Source organism: Durio zibethinus, chromosome 5 (genome assembly GCF_047325235.1).
Source record: "Durio zibethinus cultivar Kanyao isolate XHJ-2024 chromosome 5, ASM4732523v1, whole genome shotgun sequence".
Lineage (NCBI taxonomy): Eukaryota > Viridiplantae > Streptophyta > Magnoliopsida > Malvales > Malvaceae > Durio > Durio zibethinus.
In genome coordinates this window covers 506,717-522,815 of record NC_143166.1, presented here as the reverse complement: position 1 = coordinate 522,815, position 16,099 = coordinate 506,717, and the positions used below count along the sequence as shown (strand labels likewise).

The 16,099-nt window shown below is 33.1% G+C and overlaps 1 protein-coding gene and 1 pseudogene across 2 annotated transcripts; both read right to left on the bottom strand.

Annotated features, from left to right (window-relative positions):
* Positions 1–4,537: 4,537 nt before the first annotated feature.
* Positions 4,538–7,574, bottom strand: LOC111283220 (uncharacterized; annotated as a pseudogene). The gene is made up of 2 exons (XR_016342013.1): positions 6,413–7,574; positions 4,538–5,017 (listed from the first exon to the last, which is right to left on the bottom strand). The product of XR_016342013.1 is annotated as an uncharacterized LOC111283220 (transcript).
* A 145-nt stretch (positions 7,575–7,719) lies between these two features.
* Positions 7,720–13,275, bottom strand: LOC111283219 (proline-rich receptor-like protein kinase PERK9). The gene is given in 9 exon segments (XM_022871673.2): positions 7,720–8,131; positions 8,133–8,267; positions 8,422–8,583; positions 9,401–9,548; positions 9,698–9,774; positions 9,882–9,952; positions 10,648–10,734; positions 10,825–11,244; positions 11,725–13,275. Coding segments are annotated over 9 exon segments (2,160 nt in total). The 5' UTR covers positions 12,707–13,275; the 3' UTR covers positions 7,720–8,053.
* Between the last annotated feature and the right edge of the window lie 2,824 nt (positions 13,276–16,099).

The following is a 16,099-nucleotide window of genomic DNA, read 5'->3' as shown; positions in this document are numbered from 1 at the left end:
GTTGTACCTGAGTAATGACCTCTCGCCACCTTTGGGTATACTATTTAAAAAACTCAAATGCTTTTTTTTCATCTTTTGTAATGAGAGAGATCAAGAGCCATATCTATAATGTGATGATATTGGTTAATGAAAGATCGAGTTAGATCCTTCCATGACTTAATGCGAGTCCTATCCAACTGGACATACCATTTTACAGCAAATCCAATCAAACTGTCTTGAAATACATACATGAGTAACTTTTAATTGCTGCATTGCTACCATCTTGCAACAATACATTATGATATACATAATAGGGCACTTGGTACCATCATACTTTTTAAATTTTGGTACCTTAAATTTTGGATAAATCACAACATCTAAAATTAGATAAAGGTTGGTAACATTCATGGATCCATAGAAATCAATGCCTTTTATAGCTCACAATCTTTCCTCAATCATGCTCATAGCTTAATCAATTTTAGAGTCTTTTGAGGATACAGTCGTTTACACCTTCACTTCTTCTTTAATTTCATCCATTTTGAGAATTTGGGTGGGCTCCTCTATCTTTTCAACGAAAATAGGATTGGTGTAGCTCTGAACATTCCCTTGATTGAAATTTAAAAACATGGTATGTTGTTGATGAAAGCTTGGAGTGGCTCGAGTTTGATGTAGAGTGAAACTTGAAAGATATAGTGACTTAGTATCTTTATGTGAGATGTTTTCTTTTGCTATTTTCCCTTCATTTGTCTTTTTTAAAGCTTTGAGGATCTTGTTTAATTTTTCTTCAAGTATCTCTTGGACCTTTTCTATTATTTCGAGACGACTTGCATTATCTTACTTCATTTTTCTAGCTCTAGCTTGAGTGTAGTATTGGTGTTGAGCTATCCTTGAACTTCGATTTCCCATAATTATGGTGCAAATTTAGAATGATGTTTATGGATCTATCAGATTATACGTGAGAATGAATGTAGGGATGCATGAATGCATGCATACACAATGAAAGAGGGTTAGTAAGCATAATATGGAATCTGTATATATGTTTATAGATATGCATAAAAAGAAAAAATATAAAAAAAAATAAGAAAATTGATTAGTCACCTCAATAAAAGAATAAACACTATAACAACATGACCCTAAATTTTAGGTTAACTCTAAAAGGTGGAAAGACATGGCTCTATCTATGGTTAGACTCTCAAAGTTAATTATATACAGTTTTGATTACTTCTAAAAGGTTCTAAAATTATTTTTTACATCATCGTCCATTACTTTTATAAGGTACCTCGATCCTCGCCCATCATAGGCTATAAGCAAAAAAGATTTAATTTGAGTGAGAGTGTTTCACAGGTTTATATAGAGATATGAAATCTCACGAGGGCAGAGGTACTTCACTCTTTCCTAAAAGTAGAGCTCGAGTGGAAAGCTTATGTTATGTATATGCAAATAAATGACGGATATAATAAATAAATAATTAAGTAAGTATAAGCAATGAAAAGAAGTAAAAAATAAATAAATAATTAAGCAAGTGTAAGCAAATGAAAAGAAAAAATCTCAAATTTATTAAGCAAGGCTCAGATAATAAAAAATCATTTACTGGCCTGACTCTCAATGTCCTTAGCGAAGTTGTCAAATTGTCATAATGTATAGATCTGTGGACCTACCATGAGACATGGATTAGAGGAGTCACCACCAATATTTTTTGTTTAGTTGTGATTGGCCATCTAAAGCATAATCTGATCCATGAAACTAGATGCTAGGTTCGAAAGTACAGTTACGCATAAAAAATGTTATAGCACCCCCACAGCGTCTATTCAGAAGATGGTATTAGTTTGATTTCAAATTATCCAACCCTTGATCATTTTATAATTTACCAAATAATTTAATATTAAAAATTAGTCTTAAATTTGTCCCAATAATTTAGTAGCAATTTAAGGTAATTTTCTTATAGCTGAAGTATTCATAAAAACTTTTGTCGCATTCTAAAAAGGCTCCGTCATCGGATTTATTATAGTATTTTATTTAGAAAAATTAGTAAAGTCTTCCAATAGTTTGGTAGGACTTACTTTGAAGCAGATCTCTCAATAGTTTGGTGAGAATTTATCTGAAAATAGGTTTATAAAAAATTTATTTATATATATATTTTAAAAAAAACTATTAAGTCTCCCAATAGTTTTGTAGGACTTAATTTAAGAATCAATCCTCAAATAGTTTAGAGGATAAAAATTATTATATTTTTTATTTTTTTGAAAACATGATTTATGAAATTTCTCAATAGTTTGGTGGATTCCATTTTAAGAAATTAAATCCATGAAAATTCTCCAATAATTTGATAAATTTTATGAATTTATTTTGTTAGGATTTTTATTTGAAAAAGATTTTTTTGTTATTTATTGAAAGGATTTTTTTTTGTTTTTATAATTTTTTTTGAAAACTTAAAATAATATTTTATTTTATTTTATTTTGAAAACTTATTTGAATTTTTTTTTGTTATTTGTGGTTTTCTAGAAAAAAAAAAAGACATTTTTTTCTTTTTTTTTAATAAAAATTGAATTACTAAATAAAATAAATAAATAAAAACCAAAAAATAAAAATAAAACAAAACTTAAAATATGAAAATAAATAAAAATAAAAAATAAAATGCAAAAAGAAAAGGGAGACCTTGTGATCGGGTTGAGTCAGTACGTGGGTCGACGTGTGGGTCAACAAGTCAGACCATGGATCTTAGGCTGCCAAAAATCTGTCATTTTGGAGTAGTATAAAAGCAATCCTTTAGTGTTTTTAGCCTAAACATCCCCTACTCCCTCTCTTTCTCTAGGTTTAGTTTTCTCTGCTTTCTCTCTAAAATCCCAAAAACATCACTGGAAACTTCAACCTAAAATAAAAAAATTCATTGGTTTCTGAAAAAGTCACCAAAAAATTAAACCAAAAATTGGATAACCCATCAATTTTTAGGAAACTAGTCAAAAAATTCAACCGTTCATATAAAAATTCATACATTCATCAAAAAAATTCATATTTGCCAAAAAAAAACTCAGATTTTCCCTAACTTTTCTAGATTTTCCAAAATTTTTCCAAACCTTCCAAAACTTCAATCCCAACTCCATGAACCTTAAACTACACCCTAAAATCTTTCCAACGAACCCAAAAATCAAAAATAAAAAATCCCCAAAAACTTCCATTCTGCCCAGAAACTGTTTCCCAAAATTGCAACAACCAAAATTTCTCCCATTTTCACCCCTGTCTGTTTTTTTGATCTAGCATTCAATTTATAGGCATTCTTAAAATAGATTTTAGGAACGGATATAACCAATCTCATGCTTGAATTCTGGGATTGGATTCTACTCATACCTCATTTTTAGGTCTAGGTTCATTGCTGATTTCTTAGATTGATTAGAAATCCCTTGATTTAGGTTCTAATTGATCATTTGACCGAATTCAACTCTCAATTTCAATTTCTTTGGTTGCCGGTTAAGAAAGAAAATAAAAAAGAAATAACAATAATAATAATAATAATAATAATAATAATAATAATAATAATAATAATAATAATAATAAGAGCATACTATAATAAAAAATAATGATAAAAATTGACTTCAGACATAAATGGTTGTCTGCAATAAGTTTAGACACTTATTAAAGTAAAATCATAAAAAAGTCCTTAAAAATAATAAAAAGACTAAAATAGTTTGATTTAGTTATTAAGTTTATTCAATTATTCTAGAAGTATAATTGTATTAAAAATGTATAAAAGTATGAAAATAGAATGGTTGAAATCAATGAATATAGAGTTATGGCTACAACCAAAACTAACTATTTCTTAAAATGATAAAAATGAGGCAACAATGTCTAGAGCATATAAATGATATGCTCTAGAATTATGCAAAATGAAAAGTTCAGACATATTAGCCTGAAGTGATTATATTAGAGATTCAATCTCAAGTAGGGGTAATTACCATAAAAAAAATTAAATTACAAGATATTTGGTTAGTAGTATTACAAGTAGAATGGATTTAAACCCTGACTATTAGACACCAATAATGAAATGTTTATGAATAGGATAAGCGCATGGTCATAATAATGCTAAAAACAATTATAAACCTTTGACAGAAGAATAAATAAGTATTGTATGTGTTATATCTTCAATTCTAACACTAGGAGTTAATGTTTAATCTATGAACACCATCAATTTCGTTAGAATTCTAAGATATATATGCTGATTGAATATTTAAATTGAAAAGTACTTTTTTGTATTCATAATATTTATTTGTGTGAAATGTAAAAATTAAGTACTAACATTCTAAACTAGTGAGGGATTATTCGTAGTTTAGAATGTGGTGCATCCCACATTAAATAGAAAGACTTAATTTTTTATGAATAAAATTAATTTTGATATTAATTTTATTTATATTTTAAATAATTATATTTGAACAGAAATAATCATTATATGACAAATTATTATAACTATTTGAATATAAATAAATTATTATTCATAAAAATTATGATTATACATAAAGTCATAATTATCTGAACAAAAGTTTATGTCTGTTTATTCATTATAAATAAATCTTTTAGTGTAATCATTTTTACTACTTTTGATTATGAAATTTTTAGGCTTTGTTGTATCCTAAAAATATAATTATCTTTAAAAAAATATTTTTCATGCCTCAAAATGAAAAATTTTTTATATTATTTTTTCCTCTTAATTATTTTTTTTAACAGGACCTGCAAGCTCAGCCGCGGTGATAAATCCATTGCATCCCGGTCAAATGACTGGAAAACCTCCATCAGCTGCGCCTGGTTGATCGATACTTGCTCGCTCATGTTGGGCATTATGGCGTTCACCAATTCATCAAACTCCACAAACCCATTCCCGTTAGCATCCATGTTGGCTAGCAAAATGTGGAGACGGTCACCGCTAGGCTTGAGCCCCGAGGAGCGCAAGAGAGCGGCCAGCTCAAGATGCGTGAGGCTACCATCGGAATCCATGTCGAAGTGCGTGAATATGTCTTTGAGTTGCTTCAGTTGGTCAGCCGATTGTACGCTTCATCATTGATATTGATAGAGAAATTAAGACAGGCAAAGGAAGAAGTAGAAGAAGAACAAGGAAAGGAAAAGAATGAATGTGGTTTGACCATGTCCTTTAATTGTTCTTGTTGGTTCGTAAAAGACGTGGGGTTTTCCTTCCATTAATTTTTCAATTTCTTTGAGCTGGAAATTTCCTATTGGAATGCTTCAAACTTCAAATGCAAACCGCGTTTTGCTTTGTAAATGTATACTGTTTTGGTAATATGAAAAAAAATTACATATATATATATATATATGCTGTTTTGGTAAGTTGAGGGAACTATTTTTCGTTTTGTACAGCTAAGTATATCCTTTTTTTTTTTCTCATAAATAAAGTTCAATGTTGGAGATCAGCACATGGCACAGGCAGATGGCACATTATTGGAGCCCATGTGCCCTCTATGTATGTTATTGCTTTGGGGACATTAATTGTTGAATTCAAACTTTGATCTTTTTATATGTCTTAATTTACTACAAATGGCAATCATTAATATTTCGTGGTGTTTAACTCTTACCTGCTTCTTACTTCTTATTCTCTTGATTCCATTTTCTTAGTTTGTCCTCTTTAACTTTCATGATATTAAAAAATAAAATATAAATGACACTAGTATAGTTACATTGAAATTACTAAACTTTTATTTTTGGAAAATTGATATATATTTCATGATTTTTTAATGTAAAATAAATTTAAAATATTGCCAGCTTACAATAAACAATGCAGGTATTGCTTAACTTCTTGTTCATGTTGCCACTAAAAAAGTGATCTCAAACATATGCTGCCCCTGAACAGTAAAAAGGATCCTGTCAATAGTGGAAGATGTCCGAATTTGGAAATTTCTGAGAAGAAGGCTTTTTATAGATCCAAGAGAAGTGGGGGCTGGCTGTAGTACAATCTTTGTAGGGATGTGGAGGAGGGGGTTCTGTTTTTTTTTTTTTTTTCCGACTTTTTTGTTCTTGAAGTACATAGTTGTTTCTCATACAAATGATATATACATATATATATATATGTATATATTTTGGGAGTGTTAGTTTTAACTTTTCAAATCATATATATATATATATGTATGTATGTATATATATATATATATGTATGTATGTATATATATATATATATGTATATATATGTATGTATAACTGAAAAAGAAAGAATTGATTATTCTTCATTATCGATATATATATATATATGGTTCTCATGAGTGTTGTAATTTATTTATTGTTGGTATTAATTGGAAAAAAGAAAAAGTAAAAAAGTAGTTTTGATTATGCTTGGTTTTATAATGTTTGTTCCTCCAAATTAAGCCATTCTATTTATGCTGAATCTACTTGATTCTAGTAAACAAAAGCAGCTAATAAAGTTGCATATTCAATTTACCTCAAAGAAGCTATTTTAATCAACTCATATTCTACAAAAACATATCCCTGATTGGCCGAGGAGGAGATTACTTCTGGTGTGTCTGAGTCTGATCTGCCCCAAAAGCTTCCGAATGCAAAATCTCCTTTCTGCGACAGTTCTTCCAACACTTTCTCAGCATCCTCTATACAACATTGAAAGCCTTGGCATTCAGCAGCGCCAAAACCTTCTATTAATTCTATACTCATGGTTACAGCCTCATCTTGGAATCCACCCTTTACCCTCTCAGTTTTGATCACCTTCTCTTCCTTTCTCACCAGCCCAAGTTTCTTCTTAGCATATTCTTTCGTTTTCCGAATTAGTTTGCAAGGAAGTTTTGAGGAGGACAAAGATAATGATTTGGAGAATCAGGCATTGGGTACAGCAAGATATGGCAATACAGTCAGCGACAAGTATGTTGCAGTCTTCCATGGGCATGGCTGTGAAAGGTGGAAGAACAAGGAAGAAGCCAAAGGTGCATACGATGAAGGAAATAAAATGCTTGCACAAGTCATGTCTTGCTGCTAAGGAATCAGTTCCTCCTCTTAGGTGGTTATTACGAAAGGCAAAGCAAACATAAAATGATACGTGGCAAAGTTAGAACGGAAGGCAATTGGTGTTGCTCGACTTAAGATTACATATTGCATTACCAGAAGCACAAACTAGCTCTCTCTCAATCTTAAATATTGAGGCAACCATTTTCAAAAAAATAATAATAATAAAACAAAGACGTGGCCCGTCCAAATCGGATTCCTTAAATTCTACTCCTTACAATCAAGGAGTTTCCAGGATTCCATTTTCAGGCCATTACTTGGGCGTCATAAAGCTTGTCTTGTACACAAAGGCGCTTTTGCTTATTTTTGACAAAAATGGAAAAGGCCTAAATTACTAGAATATCTGATGTACGAACCCTTCGCTTCCTTTTTTCATTAGACAATCAATTTCTTTCGTGCTCCCTTGAAATTCATACGTCCATAGACATGCACGCATGCATATAACCTCATTTATGGTAACCAATTACGAAGTGAAAACAGAATGAAAATAGAAAAAGAAATTACACTATATACTGCAGCTGCATCCTTATTATCAGACCGCTGCTATGAGTTTGGCATTATCTACACATCTACGCAAAGCAGATTTCTAAAGTCTCGGCTTCTCTTGCTTGAATTCCCATCTTTAGATATATAAATGGGTTAGATGTTTCAATCCCTCTCCCTTTTCCATCTTTTTTCTCCATTTCTATTTTCTATTACAAAGAGGATTCTACAAGAGATAAGGAGATACACGTATAGGGAAATCTGCAGCAAGTTTTATTAGCTTTAACTTGGGTTGGAATAAAATTGGCACGAACCATTTACAAGCCGAAAGATTTGCAGTAGAAAGGCAGAATGGGGAGAAAATTACATAAATGATGGATATGGAAACTAAAACGGAGCCTGGTTACAACTCGCAATGTTTTGGGAGGGTCTAAAAACTGTCTCCACATCTTGGTGTTGTCAAATTCCATAGACGGAAAATTAGTATACTTCAGCTGGAAACCTTCAGCAGCAATACCAATTTGAAATGCCGTCCAGACTAGCTTCGCTCAGCCTCGCTCAGCATGGTTTAAGATGAATTCATCTCTCAATACTTACCATATTCTTCTTCAACTATCCCTGCTAGTTTCCCTGCTATTTTCACTAAAATAGTCTGTACTGTAATTTTGACTGCCAAAAGCCATCCTCCGAAACCATCTGATTTCTTCAGATTGCTGTGCAGAGTTAAATACCTCACTTTCACCCACTCTCATTCCATTGGTTAGATCCGATGTGGCTAAACTATCAAAAGCTCTCATAACCTGCCAAACATAACTAAAGTAAGAAAGATGTGACACTGAGACTAACACCATATAGTTCAAATATTCAGACATGGTTATGGAAAAAAGAAAAGAAAAGAAAAGAAAAGAGAAGAAACACTCTCCATTTGTTTCTTCAGTACCAAACTTTAAATACCTGTCCCATCCGTGGTCTTTTTGCAGCTGAATGCCGCACACAAGCTGCAGCAGCCTCAATCATCCGAAACATTTCACTGTCAACATAGTTTCTACCAAGCTTCGGATCTGCCAAACCCTCAAAGTCCTCACCATCCAATGCATGAGTCAGCAAAGGCCGGGCCTGAAGCATAAAGTGGATTTTTCATGAGCAAAGTTTCAGTTATTTGTTTAGCATTCCATCCTCAGATGTCTTTCACTATTTTGCTCCATCTCATATCTATTGCATGCATGCATGTGTATATGCATCAATTTAGATTTAGAAAAAAATAAAGAATAAAAAAGCAAACTTCAAGTAGATGATCAGTGAACATCTAACTAGGGAACTCTAACTAGGAAGAAGATATTAGAGCAACATCTGGCTCTTTGAGAAGGCAATAGGTGATTTTATTTCTTTTTGTCTGGGGTGAAATTAAAGTTACGTCATTTAGATTAGTAGATTAGAAGGATAAATAAGGAAAGAGACGAGAAATGTTTTTCTGTTTGTAGTGATTAAAACAGAGGGGATTATGAATAATGAAAGGATTTTCTCTAGCATTTGCAATTGAGAATTCAGAAAAAAAACAAAGCTTCAGAATCAATTTGTTAGGATGGAGCAAAAGGGCAGCTCAGTTTCAAAAGCCCACAGCTAAGGTAAAAAAGAGGCCACAGCATAGCATCATCCTTATAGAAACAGTAACATAAAGAAGAAAATCTTTTTCCTTTTGCCCTTCAGAAGAAACCATATTAAGCAACACAAGTGAATCGCATTCAAAATCAAGCCCCTAAATGTGCCACTAGAGAAGTAACACCCTTAACCAAAAAGAGTTTGATGCTCATTGATTTAACTATAAATCGTAAGATTGAATTACGGCAGGACATTAATGAATGGTTAAATCAATAAGTCACCCATTCAACTAGATACAGCAGGACATTTATGAATGGTTAAATCAATAAATTACCCATTCAACTAGACTTTCATCTCCGAGGGGTTGGGATGCATCTACAGGCTTCCGTCCAGTAACTAGCTCCAAAAGCACAACTCCAAAAGAAAATACATCGGATTTCTCAGTCAATTTACCACTTGATGCATATTCAGGGGCCATGTATCTGAACAACCAACATAAAAATGGTTGATATATTTGTTGTTAAATAAAAAAGAAAGTTTATACCTTAGGCTACTATACTTCAAAAACTAGTAGAAATGACCTACAAGCCCTCAGTAAAACATCCATAGTTGCAATGAGTTAAGTGCCTACCCAAAGGTTCCCATAACACGTGTTGTTACATGTGTATTTGCATCCAGAGCTAACTTGGCAAGTCCAAAGTCGGAAACCTGTAAAATAGATTAGAAAATAGAAACTGTAAGACAATAACCAACATTAAGGCAATAACTGCTGAATGTATTTTGAGATGAGACAGGAAAAAGAGAAATACGCATACCCGAGCTTCAAAGTTGTTATCTAAAAGAATGTTTGATGACTTGATATCCCTGTGAATGATACGAGGATGACCTGACATATGAACATTGAACAATCTAAACAACATAAATAATAAACCTTGACAATTTAATCAACCAACTAAATGTTTAATTTGACACAGCCAGACACACGGTTGATTTGGAAAACAAAGACTGCATGGAGAAAAGAGCAATGTTTCTGCAAATGTTGAAGAGACTAAATTCGGCATATGCACTACTGCAAAGAAAGTTTCTATGCTGCAGGAGATAGTTGGAAACAGGAAGACTCTCCATAAAGGTTACATCATGGACTGCAAAAGAATGAAGGATGGATGACTGATCCTTCCTTTTCTAAACCAAGCTGAAAAGAACATATCTTCTACATAAAAGAAAAAGAATATTGGCGATGAGTCTGCCATCTGTTCTTTTTCCAGCTTCAAATAAGTTAAAGAATAATAGAAATGCTTCCTTTCTTTTTTTTCTTTTTGTGTGTGATAAAAACCTATTTCATCTCACCATGTCTAATAGATAGTGATCCTTGACCAAACCAACATGCCATTATGTCAAGATACTGGAATGCATCCCCTCACATATATTTTCAGGGATTACATTAGAAAAAAAATATATTAGTTGTTAAATGCTAAGTGTATTGTTCTGGAAATCAAAATATTCCCTCTTCAAGCATTTTGGAAGGTTCCAGTGTCAAGGAGATTATTACTTGGCAATCACTATGTGAATGGAAATACTTACAGTCTTCATGGAGATAAGCTATCCCACGAGCTGCACCAGCAGCAATTTTAACACGTGTTGCCCAATCCAAAACAGGCCTATCTTCACCTGCCAAAAATAAGGAGCAAGACATGTCAGATTAGCAGTCCAGTGCAGTGAATCAATTCCTTAAAGCTCAGTTATGGCCTTATGCCTTACCATGAAGATGGAAATAAAGAGTATTATTAGGGACATAATCATATATGAGAAGTCTTTGACTTTCAGAAATGCAGTAACCCACAAGCGAAACCAAATGGCGATGGTGTACGCGACTAATAATTCCAACCTCAGCTTTAAATTCTCGTTCACCCTGCCCCCCACCAATTTTTAGCTGCTTAACTGCCACTTCTCTTCCATCTAGTAAACACCCTTTATAAACAGACCCAAATCCACCTTCACCCAAAAGATTTTGGTCTGAAAATCCATTTGTGGCCTTGGCTAATTCTTCATACGTAAACCATAACCTCGAATTGCCTAAACCACCAGATTCTGACACCACCAGTGGTGAATGCACTAAATCACTTCCAGAACTACTTCCTTTGAGAGGAGCTGAAGAGTGTGTTTTTGTAAGGGATGAATCTAGAAGAATGTTAATAACAACAATCAAAACATTAACTCAATGTTGATATGCACAAGAACATGTATAAATCTAAAGTTTTATCAACAATACCCTAAGCAACCGAACAGATAAATAGGAGTATAAAAAAATAAACAGCTAGATCCAATGCAACCTTTTTCTCATTTGTAAAATCATCTGGATAGTATCCCAGAGCCCAATATCTATATATTAATAGGTTTCATATTTATTCAGCATTCGTCAAGCAAAAATGGCAACAAAACTATTATGGTATTCTTTTTCCCCTTCTTTTCCTCCTTTTTTTTTTCACACTACAAGCAGCACTTGAATTCGTAGTTAGGAAATGGGTATTCTGGATGAAGGGAATCAAATCTTTAAGGATAACTGAAAGAACCCGAGTCGTATAGGAAGTTCAAAGTGTTAAGAGGAGGGCAAGCAATAACATGTCAAGGAAATAACAAGGCAGTTATTAAAAAATCTACCTGATCTTATGGAAGAGCCTAGTGGGGATGGCATAATATAACCGCCATTAAGTCGAGTAAACTTCTTCTTCTGCTTCCTCAAGCACCAAACAGCCAGCCCAATGACACTAAGCAATATGATCCCTACAGCTACACCGATAGCGACTGCACCCCCTACACCAATGCCATCATTACCTGAGTAGTCTGGACTTTCTGGTTCACTTGGACCAGAACCATTTAAAGTCGGATTATCTGATGGTGGAGTCGAAACTCGAGCAGGAGGTGATAGTTTTAATACAGGTGGTGGTGGAGATGATCTCGAAGTAGAATTTGAGGGAGAAGCTGTTGGTTGAGAACTGGTTGGTGTGAGCTTAGAGGGAGGAGGCGTTGGAGTAGGAGATGAAGATGGTGGAGGAGGTGAATTTGGTGGTGCTTTTGGTGCAGCTTGCGATGGTGATGAAGGTGAAATTTTGGGAGGTGATGGTTGCGGTGAATTAATAGGTGGTGACGATGGTGGTAGTCGCGGTGGTGGTGAAGCGTCAGGTGGTTGAGTAGATAGTGTTGGTGCAGGTGGTAATGAATTTTGTGTCGGTCCAGGTGATGGCCTAGGGGCAGGTGATGGAGGACTAAATGGTGGAGTTGCTGGTGGTTCTGGCGGTGGAGAAGTGGAACTGGAAGGAGGGGAAGTGGGTGAAACAGCAAGCGGGGAAGGGGGTGATGCAGGGGCCAGCGGAGGTGGAGGTGAAGTTTCAGCAGGGGATTTTGGTGACGAGGTGACTGGATTAGCACCTGGAGGGGGTTGACGAGGTGGAGATTGAAAGGCTGGTGGACTAGCATTAGTCGGTGAAGGTGTGGCACTCGTCGAAGGTTCAGGAGGAGGAGAGTTTTGCGCGGGTGAAGGACTAGAAGTACTGCTGAAAGGCGGTGGGGGCGGCGGATTGATAGCAGAAGCTGGTGACACAGCAGGAGGAGAGGATTTTGGAGGTGGTGATGGGGTTGCCATCAATTTAGTTAGCAATCAAATTGATGGTTCACTATCAATTCTTATAAATTCACATATACCAAAGGAAAATCCTATAATAAAATCTTCACAAGATATACATGATCGATAAGCCAAAAAATAAAAAAATAAAAAAAATTCGAGTAATTGTCGAAGATCAAATTAAAATTTTAGGCAAATTCAAAAGCCCAAACTTTTAAGTGCCAACTTATTCAATCACCAAACTTTACCAACAAACCACTCTTGCTTCAAAACACAGAAAACTTCTCGTAGCCACAATACTAAAGGCTAGCTGTTGGTGACCTGGGATTTACCAGCAGTTCTTGGTAATTAAAAACCATCATCACAGCAATACTGTTTTCAACTAAAACCCAAGTCAGAAATCACTTGGAAAGCAAAACGCACATCACCGTTCACTTCAAAAGCAAAGCATGGAGCAAAACCCAGATCCTTCCTTGGTTGAGCAAATACAGCAAAAGAAACTGGCGTGGCAAAAGAAACCGAAATCCCAAAATTCTAAAAACCTCAACTTTCTAATTTCTATTCAACAACTCTTGGTCTCTATCCATGGTGTAATATGTTTGCAATCGAGCGGATTTTAGATTCAAAGCAGACTCCAGGGACACGGATTGTGGGGTCACAAATACTGAGCAAAATTGACAAACAAGGCTAATCTTTCTGGTTGCCTTGGTATTATTTAATCTTCATTTTTCAAATTTAGACTTGTGACTTAATAGCACGTAAGACAGAGACTAACGGTTTAAAAAATGGTCATGATTTAATCTAATTTAATTGTAATGATAAAATGATGGGTTTTTTTTTTTTTTATCATTCAAGTGGATAAAATCTTATATTAGAAAAAGAAAGAAGATTGAAATTCAAATTTCAATCTTAATATCTTTTTTAAAATTATTTTAATTATTAAATCAAACAGCTAAAAATAATATGATGTTTGATTATTATTCAACATTCATACTACTCTTATATGTGTCTATAGACTATACAAGTAAGGGTAATATCTTTCCTTATTTTTGTTTTTTGATTTATTGAAAAGAATTTGCTAAAAACGTAGAGGCACAGCTCTTCTAACTTTTTAAGTTGCCAACTCTGATAAAGCCAGGGACTTTTCTTTCTTTTTCTTCTTCCTTTGCCATACCAAAGATAAAAAAAATTAAAATAATCAAATCCCCATAAACAGACTGCAGCTTAGAAGTTGATTTTTTGTGCATACTCTCTTTGATACTGTAAACTAATCCTTCATTTCCCGTTATTTTGTAGGGTCTCATTTGAAGCCCGAGTTTGACAGCGATGCAGTAGTTAATGCCTAAAATTCATCTTACTGTGTAAATTTCAAAATAATTTATTTTGACTAAGTAATTACATTTATTTTTAAAATATCCTTCTTTTCTTTGATAATTAATTAGGAATAATTTAGTCACTAATGAAAATTTTATCTTTTTTGCATCACAATAACTAACAAAAATGAATAATCAATTTGAATTGCTTTTTTTTTTGGGTACTTGAAGGCAGTTATTGAATCTAAAATATATATAGTAAAAATGAATCAATGATTGAAATCAAATAATTTGGGAATTGCTATTACTCTAGATAAATTGAACCAACATCAATGTAATATCTATCTTTTTGGAAAAATTAATGTTATCAATGAGTTTTGAATTATAATGAAATATTTAATATAATATTTAAATTTTAAAAATTTTTAACATAATATATAAATTATGAATATATTAATTAATATATTATTTATTTTTAATATAATAATTTTAAATGATAATATATAATATATAAAATAATTTTTTAAATATTATATTAATTAATAAATTTATAATTTAAATATTAAATTAAAAAATTTTTGAATTTAAATATTTTATTATAATTAAGACAGTACTTATAACATTAATTTTTTAAAAATAATGGAAGTAATCAAGGCATAAATGCCAAGCGTGAGGTGGAAGTGGGAGACTTGTTTCGGTGGCGCGGGAAAACTTGTGAAAATACAATAGTTGACACAATATAATCTTAAGCCTAAGCAACCGTTAAATTCAACCATTATTATTGCTGTACCTTTTTTTAATTTATTATTGCAGTACATAACGTTTGCATTGCAGGCCATTATTATTAGTAGTTCTATTTGACCAAATTTACGTTCATACTTTGCTTTCTATTTTTATATTTATCAGTTTGATTTTTTTTTCTTTTTATAAAGTCAATTACTAATTTTAATTTTGTTTAGTATGACATTTATATTTTCCTTTCCAATAGCCTGCTCGCCACCCACAGAAATTTTTTGTTAGCTCAAATATTTAGAATAAACAAAAAAAAAGATGAATTGGTTTTAATAAAATTTTCAAAGATAATATTCAATAATCACAAATTATCAAAAACAAATAAGCATAATAGATTAATATAAACAAGAGATAGGATTAGAGAATTTAACACCAAGATTTATAGAGGTTCGGTCATTTCTTAAGCACCCACGTCATCTCCCTTAACCTCTATTGCTAAGAAGTTCAATTCACTATTAGATGAAGATTACAATTAAGTTTTCACAAAGCTTTACAAACTCAACAACATACACCCTTAAGGGTTATCCTCCCCCTTAAGCTTACACACTCACAATACAAAAATTTAGAAGTGTTTGGCAAACTTTAAGAACCTCACAAAGATTAGGTGTTTGCTAAGTTGAAGTACACAAAGGTATAAATAAGAAAGTAGAGAAAAACTGATATGAATTCTAAACTTTTTCTTTTTTTACAACTTTGAAGGCTTGAGCAGATTGGTAGGTGAATAGCAATAAGTTTCTTTACTTTTGTTGCCCTTGATCTGCAGTTAAATGTTTGATTTATAGTTAGGAAGAAGTTGAAAGCCGTTGGATGTATTTAATACTTCAAACCTGCAGAAATTTCAGCAAAAAAATAGCCGTTGGGAGTTTCTAACCTTCATGGGATCGATCTCTTCTCTTAGGGGATCGATTGGTTCATGTTTGAGAAGGCCCGATTTTGTGCCTGTTTTGCCTTACCCGATTGATCCTTTGCTTTAGGGGATCGATCTCCTATGTGGGGGGATCGATCTCTTTTTTGGGTTTCAACACTTGAGAAGCATTCTGTTTGAACAATCAATCGATCCCTAGCCTTAGGTGATCGATCCCTTATGTAGGGGATCGATCTCTTTTCTGAAAAATTTCACGAAGAAAGCATTCTGTATGAAAAAGTGATTAATCCCTTGATTGAAGGGATCGATCTGGTTATCTTGCAACCTCAACCAATCGATCCTTATAGGGAGGGGATCGATTGGTTTTTGCCAAAATTTGAAGGATTTTCGATTCTGAAAGAAAACAGGATCAATCCCTTTTGCTAGAGGATCGATATGGTAAGG